We start from the raw sequence: 27125 nt of genomic DNA on the forward strand, positions 1-27125 counted from the left end.
CTTCCAGAGCACTTCTTCATGCCTCTACGTGGGTGCAGTAAATTTTCTACCTTCTGTTATGATTGTTATTTTTTTCTCATCTATAACAAACAAACAAAAACGAAACCCATTGCCGTCAATTCAGACTCACAGAGATCTGATAGGACAGAGCAGAACTGCCCTATAGTTTTTCTAAGGAGTGGCTGGTGGATTCGAACTGCCAAACTTTTGGTTAGCAGCCGAGCTTTTAACCACTGTGAAAAAGCCCCTTGAAAATAGTAGACATGCTCATTTTAATCCTCCACTGAACTCAACAGCCCACCTGCCTGTAACAGGTACTAAATAAACATATGCTGAATTAAACATCCTCCCAAAAGTCCTAGGAAATAGGCAGAGCAGCTCATATTATCATGCCCATTTAACAGATTAGTAAATTGAGTCTCAGAGATGATTAGTGGCTTGTTTATAGATTAAGGGGCAGATGGAACCTGACACACAGACCCTTTGCTTCAGTATAAAAATACTTTGATATCCTGGTTCCTCAGGATCAATCTTCTATTTTTGTAGAATCAACAACCACAATATAATTTATGCCTTGGTGCAGTGGTTCTTAAATGGGGATGCACACTGCAATTATTCACACATTTTCTAAAAGGTCCACCCCAGTCCTTCTGGAGCAGAATCTCTGGAAAAAGAGAGTTACTGGATGAATTCTGAGGGGGAAAAAAAAATCCCAGAAGACTCTGGTGTGTTCTCTTGCTTTGTTGTTGCTGTTGTTAGATACCATTGATTTGGTTCCCGCTCATAGCAACCCTGTGTACACAGAACGAAACACTGCCCAGTCCTGCGCCCTCCGCACAATCATTCTTACGTTTGAGCCCGTTGTTGCAGCCATGGTATCTATCCGTCTCGTTGAGGGTCTTTCTCTTTTTTACTGACCCTCTACCTTACCAAGCATGATGTCCTTCTCCAAGGACTGGTCCCTTCTGATAACATGTGAAAAGTATATGACATAAAGTCTTACCATCGTTGCTTCTAAGGAGCACTCTGACTGTACTTCTTCCAAGACAGATTTGTTTGTTCTTCTGCCAGTCTGTGAGATAGTCAATACTCTTCAACAACACCATAATTCATAGGCATTAATTCTTCTTTGGTCTTTCTTACTCACTGTCCAGTTTTCCTATGTCCATGAGGTGATCGAAAAGAATTGCGTAAGAATCATTAACTTATAAGGTTCCCAGAAGGCCTCCCAAATTACTTCATTGTTGTTGTTACTAGCTGCTGTCGCATTGGCCCCTAACTCATGGTAACCCCATGCACAACGAAGTTAAACACTGCCTGGTTCTCTGCCATCCCCATGGTCGGTTGTCAGTTGGACTGTTGTGACACACAGGGATTTCACTGGCTGATTTTCAGAAGAAGCTCACCAGACCTTTCTTCCTAAAGTATCTTTTTAAATGTCTAAAATTCCATAATTAGTGACCTACTAAGATATCACTCTATATTTAAATGCAAATTAACATTAAATCTTATAACTCCTTTTATAAATATCCGTGAAGGAGTACTATATGAAAAGCCTGCTTATTTCAATTATTTCACTTCATAGTCACATATTTCAACTATATATTATTTGATATCTGCCTTGCCTCCTATTAGATAATTTCCTTCCAAACAGTCTCGGAATTTTTTTTTCTTTTTGTCTGATATGCCTACCTTATCAGCAGGCCCAGCTCCTGTACCTAGTGCTTCCCTTTCATTTGTGAAATGTATAAACTCTTGACTCATGGAATTCACACATCATCATGAGTGAACTTGCCAACTTCTTTCCAAAGAGCCAACTTTGATAGTCCCGTAGTCATGGCCAGTTTCCAGGTCAGCTGAGTAGCGCATTAGTGACCTCCAAGCCTCAGTTTCCTCATCTGCAAAAACCTGTTGCCTTTTAGTCTACCCTGACTCATGGTGACCCTGTGTGTGTCAGAGTAGAACCCCACTCCATAGCGTTTTCAGCGGCTGACTTTTCAGAAGTAGATCACTAGGCCTTTCTCCCAAGGTGCTTCTGGGTGGACTTGAACCTCGAGTGAGCACATTAACCATTTGTCCATGTGCATCATCCAGGGACTCCAAAAAAAACACAGTTTCTGGCTCATAGTAGGTACACATTAGATGTCCATTTAGATGTCCATTCCCAACCCTCGTTGTGAATTAACTCTCTAAAGGTGTATGGCAACAGTGGGTGGAGAAGTGGAGGCAGGGGCCTGTTCCCAAGGCCCTTGAGATCAGGCCATGCAGACACCATCCACCCTCGATGTCCAGCTGCTCCTCCGTGCATTCCACAAGGGTATGCCTGCACTGCCAGGAGAGTCCTTGGAACATGTGGATGTGACTATAAAACATGCCGTAACCTCGGAATCTAGACATCAAAAGGCATAGCTTCAGTGCCTGATAAAAATATGTGTTCCTCTCCACAAACCACTCCAAACGCTGTTTTCTCCATCCCCCTGGGAAGCTTGTCACTGCCAATGTGATTCTTATGACTCTTGCTGCCCTGTAGCCTCTTGATCTTTTCCTGAGATCTCTCTGCCCCTGAGTGTGTTGGAAACAAAATGTCCTGTCTGGTGTCCAGTGCTTAAAATAACAGACGCTGGGTTCCTGCTGCCATGTCGAAAATTTACTCCAAGGCCTCTGTCCATCACTCCCCCCGCCCTCCCCCGTCCGCTGCCCACAGGATGGGTCCTCACGCCAGGGGCAGACAGAGAAGGCGGAAAAGCAGGGAATTAGGCACTCTTAGACCCTGCAGGCATTCTTTCATACCAATCTGATTTTCCTCGGGTTAATTTTTCAGAAAGATCAACTTAAAGCATAAGAAACATTCTATGGAAGGGTACTTCCCATCTCTAAAGAGAAGGGCCACATTTTCCAAGGACTGCTGCCTAGAAGTGTGGTTTTAGACTATCCCATCACTATTCCAACCATGCTGGTGTGCTAAATAATTTGAGGTGGGAGTGAGCAGTATGTGTTTCTGTATGTACATTTTTAAGCCTAGGAAATAATAAAATAAGTCACCTTGTGGCAACTGGGCATATTCGTGTTTCCTCTGTGAGAAAGTGAGCTTGAAAAGTCTGAAAAAAATGTAGTGTGACAGTAGTATTGGCCCATGAGGTCATCAAATCCGTCTCCTTCGCTTAGTCTTACGGGGGAAATGCCTCTCTTTCTTTGCATGCCAACTCGGCAGAGTAGAAATTTTCTTTCTTTAACTTGTGACAGCTCGTTCTGGGAGTCTCCACTGTCCATAATGCGTTCTGGCCCTCTGGAGATTCAGTTGTCCCAAACATAGTTTTGGAAATGCCACAGACCATTGTTTTTATTAGGGGACTGCAAAGCTTTATAGTGGGACCCTTTGTGTTTTATTTGTTTTCCTTCTCCTGCCCCAGCTGTTTTTGTTTTAACAGCATTGGAGGGAAGGTTAAAGTATGTGTGGCCTCCGTTAACCTAGCAGAGCTCTTAAGCAGCAGAGTTTGAAATCTGAACTAATGAAATGGTGACATTCAGGTTGTCTGCACTGACTGGTTCATGTTGTTGTTATTGTTAGGTGCCATCGAGTCAGTTCTGACTCATAGCAACCCTATGTACAACAGAGTGAAACAATGCCCGGTCCTGCACCATCCTCACAATTGTTGTTGTGCTTAACCCCATTGTTGCAGCCACTGTGTCAATCCATCTCATTAAAGGTCTTCCTTTTCACTGACCCTCTACGTTACCAAGCATGATGTCCTTCAGGACTGGTCCCTCCTGACATGTCCAAAGTATGTGAGACGTAGTCTTGCCTTCCTTGCTTGGAAGGAACATTCTGGTTTTACTTATTCCAAGACAGATCTGTTTGTTCTTTTGGCAGTCATGCTGATGGGTTCATACATGACCTTATCCACCCTCGTGATGGGTGAGGTGGACAGTGGGTTCATCTCAAGCTGAATGATCCTTTGGAGCAGTTAGCTGTCAGGGGAGCAGGTCACCCCTCAAAATCTGCTCTCTGAGAACCCAAACACTCAGTAACTGCTGGAATGGAATCATGCCGAGGAAAAACCTAAGAAATATACCCACTTTTTACTTTTCACACCCAACCAAGGAGCATAGTTTGACCAGGACGCATCAAGCACCTAACACCATGTGTACAGTCACCTTGGATTTGGAGCAGTAACAGCAGCTATTTCTGAGACACTAAGTCTCCTTGGCTGCACTCTGTGGAAACCAAGACTGATGTTTTGTCCCGTACTCAGAGATCTGCCTTTCATTGGTCTGGGGTGCATTCTGGCAAGAGAGTTTGGAAAACTCTCCAGATGACTCTGACGTGCCACCAAGGTTGAGACTCTGTTCTATGTAAAAAGCAAAGTAACCTTTTCAGTACCCTATCACGTGCCAGCACAGTAGGAAGCATTTTGTATTAAACCCATTTCCTGCATTAACCCCTTTACTTCTCCCAGTTTTCCCAGGAGATAAGCTTATTTATCTCTATTTTACAGATAAAACACAGATTTTTTAAAACCTAAGTTGTCCAAATGAAATTTGATTCCTAGTCCATTTAACTCCAAAGCCTATTCTTTTTTCACTCAACAGCCTCCTCAGAGGACCAAAATGTGGCAAAATAAACACTTGTATAAACTCTCTGGAATCCTGCCTTTGAGACTGGGGGCACTGGTAGTTCAGTTCCCAGCCAATGCGTCTCATACTCAGCTACCACCATCAATCAGTGGAGGCTTGTGTGTTGCTATGACGCTGAACAGGTATCAATGGGGCATCCAGAATAAGATGGACTTGTAAGAAACGCCTGGTAATCTACTTCCAAAAACCAGCCAGTGAAAACCCTATGGATCACCATAGTCTGATCTGTAACTTATCATGGGAATGGCACAGATCTGGACAGAGTTCCATCCTATTTTACATGAGATAGCCATGAGTCGGGGCAGATGCAACAGCAGGTAATAACAACAGTCTAAGAGACTGACCCATTCACTGATTCATTTCAGTGGGGACCTTCCCTATCTTCTATGTAATATCTGGACAGAGGATCAGAAGCTATTTAATTAGGGGCTTGGAGTGTGGTGACGTAGCTGGGGCAACAGTGCCTTATCTCCAAAGTGCACAGGTGCCCCTGGCATGTCCATTCCCATACAAGTGCAAATAATTCCTTTTACTTTTACAAAGCACTCCTCAAGCAAGGACCTCAAAGCACAACATAATTAATAAAATCACCCACATCCTCTCTAGATGAGGAGCATTTTATGTGTACAAATTCCCCTTTGCCCTCTGGCCCTCCAAGACTATGAGAATGTTTACAATTTTAAAGAGTGAGCAATAGAGTAATTGAGAGGAGCTGTATCTTGGCCAACACAAAAGACCTCAAAGGCATTTATGTGACCTATGTGAGGGTAACCACAGAGTGTGTCATGATGGCTTGTCAACCATGCTGTGCTAAATTGTTCAAATACAGGAAAAACAGGTCAAGAATAAAACATACAGTTCTTACAAATCAGCTACCGCCAGGATTGATATTATGATATTTGGTCAAGTCTCCAAAGGCTCTAGAAGCAGTGAAGTGGTGACATTAGCTGGTGATCCAGTTACTTGGGTTAATCAAGCCAGAAGGGACAGGCCAATTAAGTAGCTGGGCAGCCCAATGATAGATGAGTCATTACAGGCAAGTGCAAAGATAATGCCACTGGGAAAAGCAATTTAAGTCATTCATGCACTTTCAGGCCAGGAAATCCTTCTCGTCTTTGAGGGGGAACATGTAAGAATCATCAGGCCCAGCCTGATGAAGTCATCTGTTCATTGTGCAGCTAAGGATCAACAAAAGTGCTGAACGCAAAAGGGGACAGGCCATATGGAATACATTTTGGTGGCTGGGATGTATATCTGTGCCTTCGTTTTAATAACCTTCTTTAAAACAAGCCTTCCCCTGGCCCTTTTCTTCTTCTCCTGCCCCTACTCCTTATGTTCTCCACTCCCCAAACGGACAGTTTTGATGTATGGATGAAATTTTTTTCTTTTTAAATAAAGACAAATATTCTCCTCCCTAATTTCTAGTTCTGTCCTCCAAATAAGCTACTCTCTGTACACATACAAGTTTCCAAGGGACACTGCAGCATGTTATGAAACAGTTCTTTTTTCAAAACGCTTTAAGAAGACGATATCTGCAACAAAATTTACACTGATGTTTCTACAGCTTTCCAGATTCCTTACTTGTATTCATGTTGCACATCTGGAGTTTTTTGTAGGGAGGGCTTACCGTTTTTTTTTTGGAGGAGGTGGGTAGGAAAAGAAAAGGATATATGAACACCATACTTGCATCTACCTGTTTCTTTAAAACCAAAGTCACATCCGCGGTGCCCAAAGAAAATATTTATCAATGACCACCATGTTGATAAATCCAATGCATACCATTGCATCTCCTGATTTGTCTTCTCTTTGGATGTTCCTGTTTTGTCTTGGCCACTCCCATAAGCTTATTGTCTTTCCAACCATTAGTTCTTGGATTCTTTAATTCCTGCTCTCTTCTCTTTTCCTTCCTTTTCCTTCTTCTTCCTCAGCTTGACCCATGCCCAGTGCTTCAGTTACCACCTATATACATAAAAAGAAAAAAATTTCTTTTTTTTTTCTTTTTATTTATGGCCCACAAATTCATATCTCCAGATTCTGATATTTAGTGTTCCACTTATCTGTCTCACATTTGACATCCTGTACAAGACAGACTTTATAATCTCCAAATCTGATCATGTGTATTTGGCCTGGTGCTATGAATAGCATTAGCATTCATCAAGTTGTTCAAACCACAAGCATAGGAATATTCTTGACCATTACCTCTCACTCTCCCCAGGATCAATCATTAGATCTTGCTGTCTTTACCTCCTAAATGTGTCTCACATTCAGGCTCTTCTCTCCATGTTTACTGCCTTCACCCTAGTCAAGAGGACATCTTCTTACCCAATTTCTACAACAGCATCCTACCTGGATTCCCTGTTTCCACTTTGCCCCTTTCTATTCTGCCTTCTAAGCTGATATTAGAGTAATTTTTTTCCATGTATAAGCCTGATCATGTCACTCCTGCCCTACATGCTACCTCCTACCTTACCCGTAAAAACTGCATTTCAAAATGGCCAATATAGTCCTACATGATCTGACTGGAAAGATGTTTCCAGTCTCCTTTTGCCCCACACTTAACCACACCTTGCCTGAGTCTCAACGACTCTGCCCTCCTACAAACAACAAGACCACTGCACCTTTTTCTGTGCCTGGAATGCTCTCCTCTGGCTCTTTTTCTGGTTAACACTTGCTCATCCTTAAGATCTCAGCTCACTCATGGTATCCTGCCTTCCTTAGTCTGAGTCCAATCTCTCTAATATGGCTGTCATAAACCACATAATACTCCTTTACAGAGCTCGTTAGCATTGCAATTTTATATTCCTTTTTGTGACTATTTGATTAATGTCTGCCTCCCCAACTAGACTATAGTTCTTCTCTTTTTCCATTTCTCCTGTTCTTTTTACTACCAAGTGGCCTTACCTCTCTTCTTCATGATTTACCAGAGTTGCTACTAACCAATGGCTTCCTCCATCTGTAGATTCATAGATTCTGCTTTTCCCTACACAGCTGTCAATTTCTACTCCTAACACCCACTGCTGGTTCTCTCTAAATTTTTCAAATCCACACTCTACCAGGAAGAGGATCTGATTGGTTTAATTCATATTTATCATATCTTTGGCAAAGTTCCTGTAATTGACCTCTTTATGACTACTGGCCAACACTCAAATGGACGGCCCTTGGGTCGGGGCATTCTTCATCAATTGGCTATGGCCAGGATGGTGGGGTTGAAAAGTCAGCCTTCCAGAGAAAATAAAATAAGCCAGATGTTTTCTCTATCACAACCTGCCTACTTGAAATGGTAGGGTTGGGGAGGGATCTTTCTCTGAAGGTGGGGTTGAGTGAAGTGTAGTGACAGAAAACAAGCTTAGACAACTGGGGTATTCAACATCCTGCTCTGGCTGGTGTTCCACTCAACTAAATCTCCGTTTCTCTGCATATGTTGTCAACTCAATTAATATTCCACAGAGGTTAAGTCTATTTGGTTCTGATGAGCAAAGGAAAACTCTAGAAGGAAGACCTGAGGTCTTTTGGTAGTGATAGAGCCTAGTGAAAACTGTCAGATGATTGGATAAAAAAAGTGTCCTGTGGGGGCCTATCTACTTCTGGCTCACCTTACTTCTTGGGGTCAGCCCTTCTGGTACCCCAGAAGTGAAAAGAGCTCACCAGGCCTCCCCTTTGGTGGGTACAGGACTCTAGTCCTTGATGCCCTATTCACCTCCTCACACTATGAGGCTGATAAAAGCCTTGCTTAGCCTTCAACCTTACAACTTCTACTGGAAAAATTTGGTATAATTATGATCCTAACAGCTGGCAGAGGTAAGAGGTTTTTTTGTTTGGTTTCTTTTGTTTTTATCTTTGTATACATACTTTTAATAAATTAGCTGCATATACATAATCTAAGATTATATATATAATCTTTGAATACCAAAAAAAAGTGATTCGTGGTTAAATTAGTATATACAACCATAAGTTTGGAAATAAATTTCGTGGTTGCAAAAATTAGTGGTGGCAGAGGAAATTTTATTCTAAGAAATTGCGAGTTTGAAAGTTTTCAATGGATTTGAGCCTTAAATATAGAACAAGCATAGTCTTTTTTTCTTACTGTTTTTTTATTGTGGTAACAATATATGTAACAAAACATTTGACATTTCAGTGATCTTCACATGCACAGTTCAGAAACATTAACACGTTCATCATGTTGTTCAACCATCACCCTTATCCAGTCACAAATTATACCATCAGCCTTAATAGAAGTTCAGTGTCTCCTAAGCATTGTGTCTTCCTGTCCCCCTTCCTCCTACCCACCCCGGTAACTAATAAACTTTGGTGTCTATACACTCGTCTATTCTAGATAATTTATATAAGTGGGAATATACAATATTTGTCCCTTTGTGACTGACTGACTTTATTCAGCATGATGCTTTCAAGGTTCATTCATGTTGTAAATGTATGAGGACTTCCTTCCTCTTTATGGCTGAGTAATAGTCAATTATTGTACCACATTTTATCCATTCATCTGTTGATGGGCATTTAGGATGTTTCCGTCTTTTGGCTCTTGTGACTAGTGCTGCGATGAACATTGGTGTACAAGTATCTGTTTACATTCCTGCTTTCAATTTTTTGGGTATCTACTTTGGAGTAGAATTGCTAGATCATATGGCAATTATGTTTAACTTTTCAAGGAACTGCCAAACTGTTTTCCACAGCTGCTATAAAAAACCATTTTGTTATTCCAGTAGAATGGATGAGGGTTCCAATTTTTCTACATCCTCACCAACACCTGTTGTTTTCCCGTTGTTTTAATCATAGCCATCTTAGTGGGTGTGAAGTGATAGCTCATTGTGGTTTTGATTTGCATTTCCCTAATGACTAATGACATTGAGCATATTTTAATGTTCTTGTTGGCTGTTATATACCCTCTTTGGTAAAATGTGTGTTCATCCATTTTTTGATTGGATTCTATGTCTTTTTGTTGTTAAGTTGTAAGAGTTCTTTATATATTCTGGATGTTAAACATTTATCAGTAAGAAGAGTTTTACTGAGCTTGAGAGGATGAAAAAAGAAGGAAGAATTTTGATGCCTGGGTCAAAGTTTGGTTGGGACAGAGCAATGAGATTCCCTAAATACCGAGAACCTGGAAACCACTGATTTGGTACAGCCAATCTCCCCTCAGCTTTGGTTTCTCATCAGAATCTAGCCAGCAGCTATTACCTGGGCAGATGCCATCCATTGCTGCTATTGGGCAGAGCACCATAGGGTAGAGATTAATAGCACAGATTCTAGAACTTGAGAGGCTGATTTCAAACTCTGACTCTGCTACTTACCAACTATGTGAACTTGGGTAAGTTAATTGGCTTATCTTCATCTATAACATGGAATGAGAATACCTACCTCATACAATCATTGTGAGAGAACAAAAATAATTATTAAATGTTAAGTTCTTATAACAGTGTTGACATTCCATATATGTGCACTCTATTTATTATGTGGGTGTTGATATTATATTATCCTTTTAAGGCCACCTGATCCAATTAGTGGCTACCTATATTACTCGAGACACATTTGATCGTAAGTGGCAGAAACCCAGCTCAAAGTAGCTTAAATGAGAAAATGAAAAATGTATTGGATCACACAACAGGGAAGTCCAAAAGATAGACTAACTCAGGCGTGGCTGGACCCAAGGGTTCAAATAATGCTATTGGGACTCTCACTGTCTAGTGCCTCGGCTTTCTTCTAAGTCAGCATTATTCTCAAGCAGGCTTCCTCTATGTGGCGGCAAAGATGTAGCTTGAGGATTACCTCAGGCTTACACTTTTCCCACAGAATATCTGAAAGAAAGGCTCTAATGTGGCCAGATTGGGTTCCGTCATTGAACTAATAATTGAGAGGATGCTACCCTATAGCAAAGAGGAAAGGTAGGGTCAACGCTACCTGAATAATTCCCTGGAGGAAGGATGCTGAGCAGGAGATGTACACTGCTCAACCCTTTCTCAAAGCACAACCTGGGACCATCTCTCCAAGAAAGGGCTGTATGACCATGTTTACTGACACTTTTGCCCATTTTCCATCTAGAAGGTTACAGACACCCATAGAAGGTGTTCAAAATACTGAATAGCCATAAGGCAGGAGCTCTGACAAGCTAGAATGGAAATCTGACCAATCAAAATGGAGGTCAGCCGAAGACAAACACTAAAACTGTACCATCTCATTCCTACTAAATAGCAATTCTGCATCAAATGCAATCATTGATACTTGATGAGTTTCCTTAAGTAAAGAGCACCCACAAATGTCCAATAATATTCATTCTTCCTCAGTGAGCAAACACTCTCTTGTTTTGGCTGATTACTCACTTAGCTGCCAAAAAGTAGAGAACTGGAGTAGACAGGTGTCTTCAGAACTCTTTTGGCTCTTTAAATCACTTTGTCATATCACACGTGTGACCCTCTCACTAAATCACACACTTAGGATAGAGCTGAAGTACTAGTAACCTTGCTGTGAACACGTATACTTTGCTTGCTCTTTTGTCATCTTTTCCAGCTGGGGAAAGCAGAAGTCCCTCTCTTTCCTTCTTTTTATTACTCTGCCACTACCAATGGGCTGACACAATAGCCCTGGTCTCAGGTTGAATGAAAAATCCTTTGATTAGAGACTTAGATGAGGAGCAATCTAATGGGCCAGCCCAGCTTGCTAAAAAGCCTCTAATGACTGTGTGCATGTGTGTGTGTGAGTGTGCATGTTGTATGTGTGTGTGTGACTTCTTGTCACATTACCTTCTCCCAAGTCAATGTTTATAAAGCACTTAGTCCAGAGCCTGTATACAGTAGGTATCTAGTAAATGATAGTTCCTCACCTTCCTTACTGCCAGACCACCCCCACCCCATCCTGGCTTTGCTTGCTAGCAGTACACCTAGCAGCAGCATCCCCCTGGATCCTACCTTCTCGGCTTATGACAGTACCTGGGCATCAGAGCCCAAACCTGCTCAACAGGAGATAGTTCCCTGCCCTGTCTTCAAGCCCCTCCTAACCAATGATCCGGGCCTACAGAAAGACTTAGAAATGCTTGCCTAGTCGACCTGAACTTCATTTCCTTCTTCCTGGTGGGAACTGATGGATTTCATACCTGTTTCCTTTCAGGAACGCAGAGAGTACAACAACTTGCAAAAAACACGAGATACTTCAGACAGAGGCTAAAACAAATGGGATTCATTGTTTATGGCAATGAGGAGTCTCCTGTTGTTCCCCTGCTCCTTTATATGCCTGGTAAAATAGCGTAAGTATCCAAGGGTCTCAGAATAACACCTAAAACCCAGGAAATCTAGCTAAGATGGTGCTCTCAATGCCAGAGAAGCACTGGATTATGCCCTTTGAATGGGGTCTCATACAACTCCTCAGAAGCCACCTGTCAGACCATCAGCAGGGCCTTTCTGTGGCTTTCATTAGAAGGGAATCAGGTGCCAGGCTCACTTTTCTCGCTGATACTTTTTCCAGGCTCTGTGAATTTTGGAAATTCTCTTACGTCTCTAGGCCTCAACTGCAAATTAAGGGGTCAGAACATTTATCCCGGGCTTCATTCTGACCCAAGACCTTTCTCGGGGAGAATTCCTGAAGTCTCTCCCAACATGTAAAAAGCTCTCTGATTTCTCCCATTGAATTCTCATGACTATCCTGGAAGGCAGGCATTTTCCTTTTGAGTATCAGGAAACTGAGGTTAAGAGTAGTTAAATAACTTACCCATAGTCATTTTAGTCATACATGTCAAGATGTAGTAGAACCAAGACATGAACTCAAACCTAATTTTACTCTAAAGCTCATGCTATTAACACCCAATTTTAACGGCAGTTCAAATCCACCAGGCGCTCCTTGGAAACACAAGGGACAGTTCTATTCTGTCCTTTAGGGTCGCTGTGAGTTGGAATCAACTTGACAGCAACAGGGTTCAGGTACTATAAGCCCATTTTGGGTTGTTTTCCACTGATTACCACTCTGAAATTGATCAATAGTAACAACTGCATAAAGAGAAAAAATAGCTTTTTCTCGCTAAGGCATGGATAATTTTATAATGAGCCATACTCAAACTTGCTAAAGATGAATTAAAAACCAAACCAAACCCATTGCCTTTGAGTCGATTCCAACTCATAACGACCCTATAGGACAGAGTAGAACTGCCACATAGGGTTTCCAAAGCTGTGAAGATTTACAGAAGCAGACAGTCAAGTCTTTCCCCTATGGAGCGGCTGGTGGGTTTGAACTGTTGATCTTTCAGTTAGCAATCAAGCGCTTACCCATTGTGCCACCACAACTCCTTCAGAGACTAATTAACTCAGTTATTAAAAGGGGTTCATTAAAATTCTTCTAAATATAAAATGTTTATTTGTGTCTCTGACCAAGCACTTGGTAGAAAGTGATATTCATCATAATATTTATCAGATTCTAGAGGTCCTGAATCTCTTCCAACACAACCCCATCCCCAGAACTTCCTGTTTGACTCTCTGACAGCTGGATTGATGGACAGAGTGTAGAAAAGTACCAGCCTATTAGTTGAGAACTCAGGGTGGGTAGGACTGAGCTATAAGTTCTAAAATCACTGACTCTTTGGAGTATGCTCTGATGTTGTCTACCACAGCAACATGACAAGTTGAAAACACACACATGAGGATTTTACTCTGCCACACCATTCCCAGCCCTTTCTTCATGGATCTAGGTCAGAGAAAACATTCATGTAGTAGTGAAGAAGACAGTGTGCTACAGAAATGTATACAACTCTGCTCTGTGCTAATGGCAGGGAGAGGGACACAATGATTCAAGGTAGCATATAATGCAAAACCGTTTCCCATATGATTCTGGAAGTCACAAAAGAAAACCCACATTTATGCAGAGTGGTTGGGAAATGGTGTGTTCTACAAGAAAGAATCAACACTTAGCTCATGTCTATCTGATATTTGATCATTCGCTCAAATGAAGGCACCAAAAATAAACTTATTCCAAGTATAAAGTGTGCAGAGTTGGAGGAGTGGCAGTAGGGAGTATGCTGAATAGTTGCAACTCTGATGGCAAAAGTCAGAATTAAAATCTCAACAAGCTGGGAAAATGAACAAAACCTAATGAGAAGTTTCCATGAATAGTAAAAATGAATGCACTTAGGCTCAAAAATTCAACTGTCCAAGAACAGGATGAGAGAGGGAGTTCTTCTGCTCCTTTATATGTCAGGAGACTGGATGGACAACAGCTCACATGAAAAATAAAAATAGAACTGAGAGGCAAGCTTCGTATTTAAGTTATGCTCTAGGGCATAGTGAGGTGTTTGGAATCAAACAGAATTTTGACTCTGCCTCTTCCTAGTTGGAGGGGCTTGGACAAGTTACCCAACCTTCTAAAGCCCCTGTTTTCTCATTTGTTAAATGGGATGTAATAGTACCTACTTCGTAAGGTCATTGTGAAGATTAAAAAAGATGAGTCTATGCAGCATTTGATATGTTGCTTGCTATTTAGGAGCTACTCAACATTAGCAATTATATTAATATTAATAACAGGCATGAAGCACTAATACAGTGCTTGGCATACTTCCAGCATTCAATCAATGGTAGTATTGCTACTACTAATAATAATACAATTATTACCCTCAACTGAGTGAAAGTTTAAGCTAAGCTGACATGGTTGCAAGGCTCTCCAAAATAACCGTAACAACCTTTGGTTATATTAATAAAAATAAAAATTCTGGAAAAATAGTGGATAAAAGTGCTGCTATACTCTGCATCAAATCGGCTATGTTCAACGGTCAGTAAGTCAAACTATTTCATTCCTTCCACATAAGATTGTTTTTAAGGAGTAACTAACATTGCTGAGGGGGGCAGTTGTGGTTCGGTAGTAGAAACTTTTGCCTTCGATGAGGAAGAGCCAGCCAATATACCTCCTGTACAGCCACCATCCGCCTGTCACTGGGGACAGGCATGTTGTTATAATGCTGAACAGGTTTCAGCAAAGCTTCCAGACAAAGACAAACTGGGAAGAAAGGCCTGGTGATCTACTTCTGAAAAATCAGCCAGTGAGAACCCTATGGATAGTGACAGTCCCATTAACAACGAATCATGGGAATGACACATGACTGGGCATCATTTTTTCCATTTTGTATGCGGTTGCCATGGGCCGGGGGCCTCCTTCGTGGTAGCTGACAACAACAACATTGCTGACCCTGTGAACACCCACTGAGGGTGGGATCCTTATCCTCATTTTAAAAATGAGAAGACACTGAGATTCAGGTAAAATTCCTAAAAGTCACACACATAGGTAGCACAACCCAGACTTCAAACCCAGTTCCTTTGCCTCCCAAGCCACAGCTCTTTTCAACACACAGCACATCCCCTCAAGTGTTAGTCCACATGAAAAAATGCACATCTCTTTAAAACAACATGGAGTATACTTTTAACTCTCTTTAATGTCAGTTTTGATGATTCAAAAGGCATCAATTACTACAATGGAAAAAAATTCTGTATTTCTTGAATTGAAAGCGTATATGTAGAGAAGGTTTTGAAACCAGGAGTTAATTGTATAAGTACCTCTTTCATTTGCTAATTTAAAAACCTTTGGTTTTATTAAACAATTGGGATTTTCTCACATTTCCACCTACTATGGAATGAAAATATAATCTCCAGCCAGTTATCCTTTTGAACAAAGTCCAGTTACAACTCTACCACTGGAATCTTCTAGTGAGTTTAGTAGACTGTGATTTCACACATAAAACATGCACTTAAATAATCAAGACTGTGTTGTATTCACTCCTTGCTACGTGTTTTGCACCTTCCTCCACAGGCACTGCCACGTACTTAAATATGGCGGCACACAAGATGCTGCGACGCTACATGCAATACAGTGCTCATGTTTTTATTATTATTATTACTGTTATTATTATTTCACATAGTTTAGTTTCTTTCAGCCTATGCCAGCTCTAATTTGCATTGGGAAGTACAAACTCAGAGGGTCATTATATAAACTGTTTGGGGTAATCATATGCATTAACTTAATGAGGCTAGGTTTGATAGAGTAAGGCTTAAACTCGAAAGTGCTCCAGGAAAGCCCCAGAGTGGCCTCAAGAATTAAGAGTCATACATTTTGCTGCGCATTCTTTGGCAAATGTGCTTCCTTTGATACAAAGGGCAAGATGCAGACAGTGGGAATGATCTTTTGGGAGTCCTGAAAACTTGCCTGAGATCATGGGTCAGGTGGTTTGTACTCTAGCAATAAAAGCACTTCACTTGTCTCTCAGACAATTTTGGGCTCTCATTCTGTGTAGTTCCGTGGGCAGCCTTCCATAGGGTGATCAAGAAAGAGAAAGAGCGGTCTTTGTTTTCAAGTTTTCTCAGCTAGAAAGGTTCATCTCCTCGTAATCTTCCCAGCCCCAATCATAGGGCGAATCTTGCCTTGTCCAAGCCAGGGGGCCAGGAGGCTGTGTTCTCTGTGGACCTTGCAGTCTCCACTGCTGCCTTTGGTACACTACACTCTCCATAAGGAAATGCAAAGGCAGAACTGCTAACCAGTGGGAGAGAGAGGTAAAGGGATGAGCAGACTGACTCTCAACGTCTGGTTCTTCCTGAATTCCAGCTGGCGGTTTCCGTGGTGCTGTCAGGCTTCCAGCCTAAAACAATACACCAGCAACCTCTTAATGCTAAGAACAGATCTGTGGCATTTACCTCACTCGTGGGTAGAGGCAGTCATTAAGGTTTCCTGCAGAGAGCTTCAGAGCCCAAACGGGAAAAGATTGACTTTCCGGGTACATGCCTTTTTGTCTGACATTGGCTCTCAGGACAAGATTTTTACAGATTTAAGAGCTTGGCATTCTACAATCATTACTGAGATTACCAGCTGAGGGGAAGGAGGTATACCTTAAAAAGGCTTTTACCCTGCAGTAAAAGTTTTGTAGGTACGTGACTTCTATCTTACAAGCTGACCTACCCACACGTTTCTCTCCCAAGCTGCTTACTACCCCTTGGCTCTTTAATCTGCTCAATGGTTTATTATCTCTGAGTAAACTTGGGCGTGTTCATTCACATTTAAAAAATTGAAGAGAATCTTGCTATCTCTGGTTTGATGGAAAATAAAATCCATGGCCCTGGAGTGGAAATATCACTTGAGGTTGGATCCTGCACTCTCTGATCCTGGTCCTCAAATTAGAAATTTCCACATTATATGATTGGTATTAAGTTTTTAAAACATGTATCCTTGCCTTTAATATATTGTTGTTGTTGTTAGCTGCTATTAAGTCAGCCCCAGACTAATGGTGACCCCATGCACAACAGAACAAAACACTGTCCAGTCCTGAGCCATAAGCAGTTATGGATAAGACCATTGTGATCCATTGGGTTTTCATTGGCTGGTGTTTGAAAGTGGATTATCAGGCCTTTCTTCCTAGTCCTTCTTAGTCCTGAAGCTCCACTAAAACCTGTTTAGCACCTAACAGACAGGTGATGGCCGTGTATTAATTGCATTGGCTGGGAATTGAACTCAGGTCTCCCACACGATAGGTAAGAATTTTACCTCTGGGCCATGAATGCCCATTTAATATGTACCTTTTCTTTATGTAATTGCATTGTATTCGATGTTTGGTTATTATGCCTAGGAACCCTGAAGATGAGGGATTTACATCCATGCAGACTTGTTAAACCAGAGTTACACATGTCAGCATTTTCTATTAAATGTCAAAGACTCGGCACATACGACTGTCTACTGAGTGCATCAGGCCCCAGGATACTAGATATTCAGTTATGGGCAGTGTCCAATAATTGACTGTGCCATCACCTGGTCAGTCATATTTGACAGGATTTTAATAACTTTGTTTTCTACTTATCATCATAACTCAATTAGTCAAAGTAAATTAGTCAAATTCATTTTGTTTTTTGTTGGTTTGTTTGGTTGGCTATTTTGCAGGATAATCCTGTATTCTGTCAACTAACCTTTTTTTGCTTTTCCCTTAGGGCTTTTGCAAGGCTTCTGTTAAAGAAAAAGATTGGGGTGGTGGTCGTTGGGTTTCCAGCCACTCCCCTTACAGGAGCTCGGGCACGGTTTTGTGTTTCGGCAGCACATACACGAGAGGATTTAGACACAGTGAGTATGCCACAGGCTAATATTGTTGCCTTCGGAGGTCTCTAATGCTGTGAACTTGGATTCTGAGCAAGTTCTTTCATTGAACCAGCATTTGGAGTTCCCTGGGTTTCTCCTGGGTGATTTAGAAAAACAACACCAATGAAACTAACTGCTAAAAAACAAGGGTAAGACAGCAATGTCCAGCAATGTGCTCAACTCAGTAGATATACACGAAAATAATTTAGGGAATACAGGTCAAGTCAGTGTTTAGGTTTCACAGAAAAGACCGAGTAGATGAATGGTGTGCTATTTACTTGTTCTTCAATGCAAAAGCTGATCTAACATGCTCTTTCAGCATTAACTTCCTGTATTCTGATATTTTTCACAGCCATCAAACCTGTCAAAATTTAAAAAAAAAAAATGACCCAACTAAGCAAGGTGTTGGAAAGCCAACAACAAAAACAGATCTGTCACAAAAGCCGGATCTGATTGAAGTGAAAATGATTTAAAAACTCCATTTCATTATCCTTTGATTTCAATCTTTATGTGAGTGACATCAGAGAACTAAGCCATATCAACCAGTTTGGGGTTGATGAAACTGTCTCAGAATGTCAGTGCGGTGTAGCAAATACTATTGAGTGTTTTACTGTGGGCAAAACTCTGGGGCAAAAAAGACACAATTCTGTCCTGGTGGAGATTCCAGCCTAGGGGAAAATACTAATAAATATGTAACTAATGATAATAGCAGACAATAAATTCATCTTGAAAAAGAAATATAGACAATGAACTACAGAAGCATGGAGGTGGGATGGATTATTATAATGGGGAAAATTCACAGGGAAGGTGACTTTTGAGTTAGGCCTTTTTTTTAAAAGTTTGTGGAGCATCATTCAAGGTTTCTAACTAGGAATGACATATTCACATCCCCACAAAATAAACGTGACAAATGGATCCGAGGGGAAAGAGGCAAGAAGAAGATCTAAAATGGAGCTATTGGAACAAAATAAGAGACAACAAACTCAATGGCAGTGGAAACAAACAAAAAATGTATCTATAAACAGTTATTACAAATGCATGGAGTTGCCAGGACTTGGCAAATGACAGGATGTAGGTAGGGCATGTGTGGGAATCAAAGGTAACTTAAGGTCTCTATCCCCGGCGAATGAAATGATGGTAAAGCAGTTAAATGAGATAAGGTATACAGTCAGAAACAAAGTGTTCAATGGGAGCAGGGAATAAAATTAGCTCAGTTCTAGACACGTTGAAATTAGGTATGTACAAGCTATCCATGGAAGAGAAACTCAGGTTCTGGAATTTGGGAGAGTATGCAGGCTGGAGCTGCTGTAGTTCGGGGAACTGAGCAATCATTAACACCAATGGTAGAAGGTATGATTGTCTTCTACCATTATATCTGTAGGAGATACAGTCGGAATGAGCAGGTTAAAGGCCTGCTCTGGTGGAGTGACAATGTGGGATACCAGAGTGAGTAGAGGAATCAATCATAGGCGAGGAACTGGTCTTAGAGACAGCTAAAGAAGCCGTATTAAAAAATGTATTAGTGTAGTGTTAAACATGAGAAAAAGAAGACAGTTTCAAGTGTCCAAAAGAGTCCAGAAAAACTGCAGAAAGTTCCAGTAGAATGAGAGATGAGAAGAAACTGTGGGTTAACAATTATTAGGAGCTTGATGCTCCTCACAGAGGACAGTCTTGGGAGAACTCAAAACATGAATAATAAAACCAAGACCAAACCCATTGCCATCGAGTCAATTTCAACTCACAGAACTGCACGGAACAGAATGGAACTGCCTCATAGGTTTCCAAGAAGGAGCTGGTAGATTTTTTGGTTAGCTGCCGAGCTCGTAACCACTGGGCCACCAAACCAAACCCCAAAAACCAAACCCATCGCTGTCAAGTCGGTTCTAACTCATAGTGACCCTATAGGACAGAGTAGAACTGCCCCACAGAGTTTCCAACAAGTGGCTGGTAGATTCGAACTGCCGGTAGATTCGAAGTGCCAACCTTTTCATTAACAGCCTGAGCTCTTAAACCACTGTGCCACCAGGGCTCCATAATAAGAATAGAAGGAACAAAAGAATAAAGAGGGTAGTTTGAGCTTAAGTTACACACACATGGAATCTCGATGCCCAAATCTTTCTGTTTTATCATTGTGTTCTCAGGATTTAAGCAAGTAGTAGGTACACATTAAAACTTTATTGAATGGCATGCTAACCAGTAAGCTAACTCTAGACTTTGAGATGTTGGGTGAACATTGTTCTTGTTCGTTATACACTTCTATATTCCAGATTCTTTAAAATGGGTGTATTATTTCCAGTACATTAACAATTTTTTTTTTCTTTTAAATGGAATGAATTGGTGATAAGAAACAGTAGGCAAGTCTTCAAAGAAGTTTGGCTGTGAGGGCAAGAAAAATAGGTTAAGAAAAAGCCCTGGGAAATGGGGAAAGATTTATGTGTGTTTTCATATCAAGGGAAGAAGACCATGAAGACAGGGGCACCGTGGACATGGGAGAGATAAGAGCATGACCAGGGAGCAAGCTCCCAGAGGTGCTGGGGCTGGTAGACCCCAGGTTTGAAAGGAGCACTAACGCGTCATCTAGATAGTTGCCCTAAACCTTTGAAATCATGTTCCCATACCAATAAAAATTTTTGAGCAAGTCACTCTATATAAACATAAAAGAGAGTAAAAAATGATCCTGCTGAGCCACCACGGCATGAAGATAGCAACTGAACATAAACAATGCTCACAGAATATAAACAGTATTTAGGCAAGTCTTCTCAGTAACCACGTTTGGAACAAGACAGAGAGTAGGCCATTCTAGAAACACAAAAACGATGTAATATCTCCCTCTTCTGACTAATGTGAATGACAGCTGTTCCTTTACCAATGACAACTCTAGCCTCACTTTAATCTTCCCTCCATCAAGATAAAAACTGTAAATATAGCCAATCCATGAACCTCCCTGCTTCTCGAAAGCATTGAACCCCAAACTGATCCTTTCTTCCTCAGAAACATCTCAATCACAAGCCTAAATTTTATAAGAAGCCTCTCCCAACTCCTTACTAAGATGCCCCATGGTTCTTCAAGCATGTGTTCTCCCTTGCCGCAGCAAGCTAAATAGATAGACAGCTACCATCGAGTCGACTCTGACTCGTGGTGACCTTATGAGTATCAGACCAAAAAATGCTGCCTAACCCTGCGTCATCCCCACAGTCACCAGTGTGTTCAGTTGCTGAGGCCACTGGCCACTCCATCTCACCAAGTGTCCCCCTCACCCTTGCTGGCCTTCTACTTCACCAATGCAATGAAGAGCCTTGGGATTGATGCCTCCTGATGATGTGTCCAAAGCAAGCAAGGCACACAATGTTCTGTTGTGATCCATAGTTTTCACTGGTTAATTCTCAAAAGTAGACTACGAGGACTTTCTTCCTAGTCTTCCCTGGTCTGAAAGCTCCACTGAAACCTGTCCACCATAGATAACTCTGCTGGAATTTGAAATCCCAGTGGGATAGCTTCCAGCATCACAGCAACGTGCAAGCCAACACAGTATCACAAACTGACAGGCGATAGGGCAAGCTAATAAAACCCATTGCCATCCAGTTGATTCTGACTCATAGCAGCGCAATAGGACAGAGTAGAACTGACCCCAGGATAGTTTCCAAGAAAGCTGTAATCCTTACAGAAGCAGACTGCCACATCTTTCTCCCTCAGAGCTGTTGGGGGTTCCAATCGCCAAGCTTTCAGTTAGCAGCTGAATGCTTAACCACTGCACCACCAGGGCTCATAACTTTATATGACCACAGGCGTGTTCCTGGTGGTCTTTGGTCAGTGGGCTTTAACACAAATCTATGTATAAATGATATATGTATACCAAAAAAAAAAGAAAAAAAACCCATTGCCATCAAGTTGATTCTGACTCATAGCAACCCTATAGCCAATATATTATTTGTATATTATGTAACAGACACAAGAATAGAAGTTAAAAAGGTTGACATAAACATGATTAGAAATCTTAATGTTTTCTCCCACATCCTCCATTAATTGTCTCATATATTCCCCCAAAGTGTGCAGGTACTCCGCTTGGGAAACTGCTGAGTTACTACATCCTCCACCTTCACCTAGGATCAGGTAGAAACTATCCCAGACAGATGTCATGTAAAATATAACTTTTGTTACTTCTTCTTAGTACTTAGATTTGATGCCGGAAGTTTTAGAAAATACAGGGCAGTCAGAGGAACATTTTTATAAGCCATAATCCTACCACTCGGAAATAAACTACTGTTAACATAGTGGTGGATTTCCTGGAGGTGCAAACCACTAATGAGCTCATCTGCCAACCAAAAGGTCAGAGGTTCAAATGCACCCAGAGGTGCCTGGGAAGAAAGGTCTGGCAATCTACTGCCAAAAAATCAGCCATTAAAAGCTCTGTGGAGCACAGCTCTATTCTGACACTCATGGGGTCTCCATGAGTCAGCGTCAACCTTGAAGGCAACTGGTTTTTTAACATGGTGGTGAACATCTTAATCAATGTCAGTTTGAAAGACTTCCTTAAGACAAAAGTCCATCAGCCCCATTCACCACTCATTCTAATGTTAACTACTCTCACTTACCCTTTTTCAAAGCCCCTAATATTGTCTTCCTCCTCATTTGACAGGTTAAAAAAAAACAGGTTCAGAAAAGCTCAAAGACATGATTAATACCATAAGATCAGTGATATTCTAGAAGTAAAAATTACATCCTTTATTTTCTGAATCTCAGTTCTTAAATTTGTAAGACGAAAATACATTTACCTCCCTAAACTAAGGGGAGTGGAGCACTGATGGCGCAGTGGTTTAGCATTTGGCTACTAACCAAGAGGTCGGCAGTTCGAATCCACCAGCCACTTCTTAGAAACCTTATGGGGCAGTTCTACTCCATCCAATAGGGTTGCTATGAGTTGGAATCGACTCAACAGCAAAGGGTTTGGTTTTTTGGTTTTAAAGTAAGGGGGGTGAAACAGATGAGTTCTTGGTCCCTTGTGATTTTAAGTTCTATTATGCCATGCAACATAGAGATGAGTATTTAAAGGCTGGAGAGAGGGAAGATAAAGTCTGGGGTATAGAGGAGGATACTCATCTGCTCTTACCAAGTCCTGTTTTGTTCTTGGCCAGTTTGGTTTGCTGAAGACATAACCTCAGTTGTAATCTGCAACCTTATCTCATATGCATAAACATATATGTCATTACACTTTAAAATGCCTTAAAGGGTAAGGATGGGTACCAAAAAAAACGCATTGCAGTCCAATCAATTCCGACTCATATCAACCCTATCCGACAGAGTTGAATTGCTCCATAGGGTTTTCAAGGCTATAATCTTTATGGAAGCAGACTGCCACATCTTTCTCCTGCAGAGCTATTAATGTGTTTGAACCAACGATCTTTCAGTTAGCAGCTGAGCACTTAACCTTAACCACTGCACCACCAAGGATGGGTCAGATGCTTCTATTCCACTCCTAACACCCCCAAAAATAAAATAAACATTGATAACATGGAGTTAGCCCATGGAAGGAAGTGAATTTGCATCCAACATTTCTCTAGTACTTATAAGCCACAACCTAACGATATGGATCTTCTTCCTTTTCCTTGGAATTACAGAAACTAGCAAAGCAAGGTTGTGGGTCCTCATGGGGCTTACCACTAACACGTGTTCTAAAGGTCAGGAAAACCCTGGTGGTATAGTGGTTAAGAGCTATGGTTGCTAACCAAATTTCTGGCCGTTCAAATCAGGCACTCCTTGGAAACTCTGTGGGACAGTTCTGCTCTGTCCTGTAGAGTCACTATGAGTTGAAATCGACTCGACAGCAATGGGTTTGGTTTTTTTTTTTTTTTTTGGTCTTAAGAGCAGAGCCACTTCGGAGTTTAAAGATAACTGACGGGAGGCAATCTTCGTTGCAGGTCTTGGAAGCTATTGATGAGATTGGTGATCTCTTGCAACTGAAATATTCCCGGCGCAGGAAGTCAGCACACCCTGAACGCTAGATGAGACAAGCGTTGAACTTGACGATTAAGTCTGCCGTTCCTGAATGGAGCATAAAGACTTTGCTGGAAAGACCTCCCTTGTTGCCTCAAAAAGAATATAAATGAGTGTCATGGATTGAACTGTGTCCCCCAAAAATCTCCCTCAACTTGGCTGGGTCATGATTCCTTTGTATAATTATATGATTGTCTACCATTTTATCTTCTGATGTGATTTCCCTACATGTTGTAAATCCTATCACTGTGATGTAATAAGATGGATTAGTGGCAGTTATATTGGTGAGGTCTACAAGATTACTCTCTTAAGCCAATCTCTTTTGAGATATAAAACAAAAAAACCAAACCCACTGCCATCGAGTCAATTCCGACTCATAGCGACCCTATACGACAGAGCAGAACTGCCCCATAGAGTTTCCAAGGAGCACCTGGTGGATTTGAACTGCCAACCTCTTGTTTAGCAGCTGTAGCACTTAGTCACTACGCCACCAGAGATATAAAAGAGAGAAATGAGCAGAGAGACATGGGAACCTCATACCACCAGGAAAGTAGCACCGGGAGCAGAGCATGTCCTTTGGACCTGAGGTTCCTGTGCTGAGATGCTCCCAGACCAAGGGGAGGACAAGGACCTTCCTCCAGAGCCGACAGATAGACAAAGACTTCCCCTGGAGCTGGTGCCCTGACTTCAGATTTCTAGCCTACTGGGCTGTAAGAGAATAAACTTCTCTTTGTAAAAGCCATCCACTTGTGGTATTTCTGTTATAGCAGCACTGTATGACTAAGACAATGAGTTTCTCCCCCTTTCTCAAGACAAAGTTGGTTTCCAGACCAGGTTAATTGGACTGAGGGAGACATTGTGCTATTTTTAAAGTCTCTAACTTGGGGCTACCAAAAGATCAGCAGTTCCAATCCACCAGGCACTCCTTGGAAACCCTGTGGGGCAGTTCTACTCTGTTCTATAGGATCGCTGTGAGTCGGAATCAACTCAAAGGCAATGGGTTTCATTTTTTTTGGTTTTTAACTTGGGACTGGAGAGATAAAAATACAGTTTTGGATTTAAGCTTCTCTTCCAACTATTCTGCTAGAAATACACACACACACATTTCTTAGGAATATTTTTAATGGCAATGAGCCTGTGTTTTAGCTGCTACTGTGCAGCCTCTTTGGTCTAGGCCCTTTCAAGTGTTCCAGCCAAAAGAGACGGTTTTGATTTCTAATTCGGTAGATCTCATTATGTGTTTACTTATCTCATCTGCAGACGTGGGTGAGGGTGGTGGGCAGTAGCTGACTTCCTTGTTCCACCCATGAAAGTACCAGCTAGAACTCATCCATGTCATGGGAAGTTCCAGGCAGGAGGGTAAAGAAATGTTGCTTCTGCCGTTTGCTACATTTGGATGTTTTCCAAAGACAAGGGTTAAAAGACATAGTTAATGTTTCAAGGGAGAGAGCAAAGCTGGCCAGCAGAGACTAGAGACATCTTTGAAGGAAACTTTCCTTTTTCTCTTGCTGGTCTCCTACAGTTTTACAGCTGAGCTTTTGAGGTTTGAAAAACTCAAGACTTTTGTCTCATAAGAAAGGGGACAGAAAGCAAACTCAAGCCAATTTGAGGCCTAGACTTCCGAGTATGCGAAGTTATAACAACTTGAAACAACTGTTGGTGCCATGCAAAGTGAGCAATGAACAATGAGCATACATAACCTTTATTACTGTCAGGAATGAGTTGTCATTTTCCCGTTTAATTCTGAATAAATGGTGAAATACAATTTCCTTTAGCACTGAATCCCAAGACCACACTTGAATATCAATAAAGAACATTTAGAAGCAAATTGTATTCAACTTTTTTAAGACTGACACCCTGGTTGAAGACTATTAACACAGGCACTCCAATGTGGTGCAAAGTGGGCTTGCATATTGTTGGGCAACTAACTGTAATTTTCCTCTCTCTCCCTCTCCCTCTCCCTAAATGTGAACACAAACTTCTCTGAAAGAGTAGCCCTTCACTAATTGGCTCTAGTTGGTATGCAAAAAGCCAGTGGAAAACCTTATCTTTAACAAGCTCCCAGATGGTGCCCAGATTTGGAAACTCTAAGAGGAGTGGTGACCTTTTTGCAAAGCTTCTGTAACAGTTCAAATGAGTTACAGAACATTCCACTCCATCAAATGACACTGTAAACAAATCACTTCAAGAAAGGCTTGGCTTTGCATGACACAGATAGACCCAAGCTTTCATGTTGTGCACTGAGATAGAAACCCAACCCGCAGAGCCAGTGCTGGACGGAACAATATGCCCTGATGGTCAACGCCCATTAAAGAATAAAGGTGATCAGCGTGGAAAGCTTTTTATGGGGAAATTACAACTCCCAGTAGGTACATCAGTGTAAAAATGGATTATAATGACAAAGTTCCTCACGAACACTTAAGGGCAGGAAGGCGTGCTGTTGGTAGAAGAGGAGAGGAAGTGGGCATTGAAAACGCAATTGTCCCATCCAATGATTGATTTTTTTTAATAACTTATTTTTGTTGTTACTGTTTAGAATATACACAGCAGAACATATGCTGATTCAACAATTTCTACACGTACAGTTCAGTGGCACTGGTTATATTCTTCGAGTTGGGCAACCACTGTCACCCTCCTTTCCCAAGCTGTTCCTTCTCTCTTAACATAAACTCACTGCCGCCTAAGTTTCCTATGTAATCTTTTGAGTTGTTGTCAGTTTGATCAAGGCAGACATTCTCTACTAGTTAAGCTAAACTACTGTTTGGTTTTAAGAAGACTTCAAGGGATATTTTTGGTTTAATGTTTAAAGTTTAAAAATTATCTCAGAGCAATAGTTTCAGGGATTCCATTCACCCTCCATGGGTCCAGAAAGCCTGGAGTCTTTGAGAATTTAAAATTCTGCATTTTCCCTATTTTGATCAGAATTCGTCTGTAGAATTTTTGATCAAAATATTCAGTAACGGTAGGTAGGTACCATCCAGTTCTTCTTGTCTCATGGCAAAGGGTCGGTTGTTCATGAAGGCAGTTAGCTACGCATTCCATTTCCTTCTGTTCCTGACTCTCCTTGTTCCTCTGTTGCTCCAGGCAAATAGAGACCAATTGTTGTACCCTGAATGGCTGCTTGCAAGCTTTTAAGACCCTAGGCACTATGCAATGAACTAGGAGGCAGAACAGAAGCATTAAAAAATTATCAGGTCAATTAACTGGGATGTCCCGTGAAACAGTGGGGTAAACCTCCAAACCTGCTCATGTTGTACATAAGCGGCCTCAGCAGCTACTCTTTTTTTTTTTGGTCATCATTGTAAATGTATCACACAACTTTTGCCAATTCACCTTCTTACAGGTGCCAATGACTGATTTTGATAACAAATTCCAGCCCTTCTCGATGCACTGTTGCAGCATCATTT

The 27125-nt window shown here is 41.4% G+C and overlaps 1 protein-coding gene across 1 annotated transcript in view; it reads left to right on the top strand.

The window, feature by feature from the left end:
• The window catches only part of SPTLC3 (serine palmitoyltransferase long chain base subunit 3), a 179854-nt gene extending 155096 nt beyond the window's left edge, over positions 1-24758 (top strand). Inside the window, exons 10-12 of the mRNA XM_049868957.1 lie at positions 11752-11887; positions 17583-17712; positions 23643-24758. Coding sequence (XP_049724914.1) covers positions 11752-11887; positions 17583-17712; positions 23643-23726 — 350 coding nt within the window. The 3' untranslated portion in view covers positions 23727-24758. The remainder of the gene's footprint in view (positions 1-11751; positions 11888-17582; positions 17713-23642) is intronic.
• Positions 24759-27125: the final 2367 nt, after the last annotated feature.

Source organism: Elephas maximus, chromosome 25 (assembly GCF_024166365.1).
Source record: "Elephas maximus indicus isolate mEleMax1 chromosome 25, mEleMax1 primary haplotype, whole genome shotgun sequence".
In the NCBI taxonomy this organism is placed as follows: domain Eukaryota; kingdom Metazoa; phylum Chordata; class Mammalia; order Proboscidea; family Elephantidae; genus Elephas; species Elephas maximus.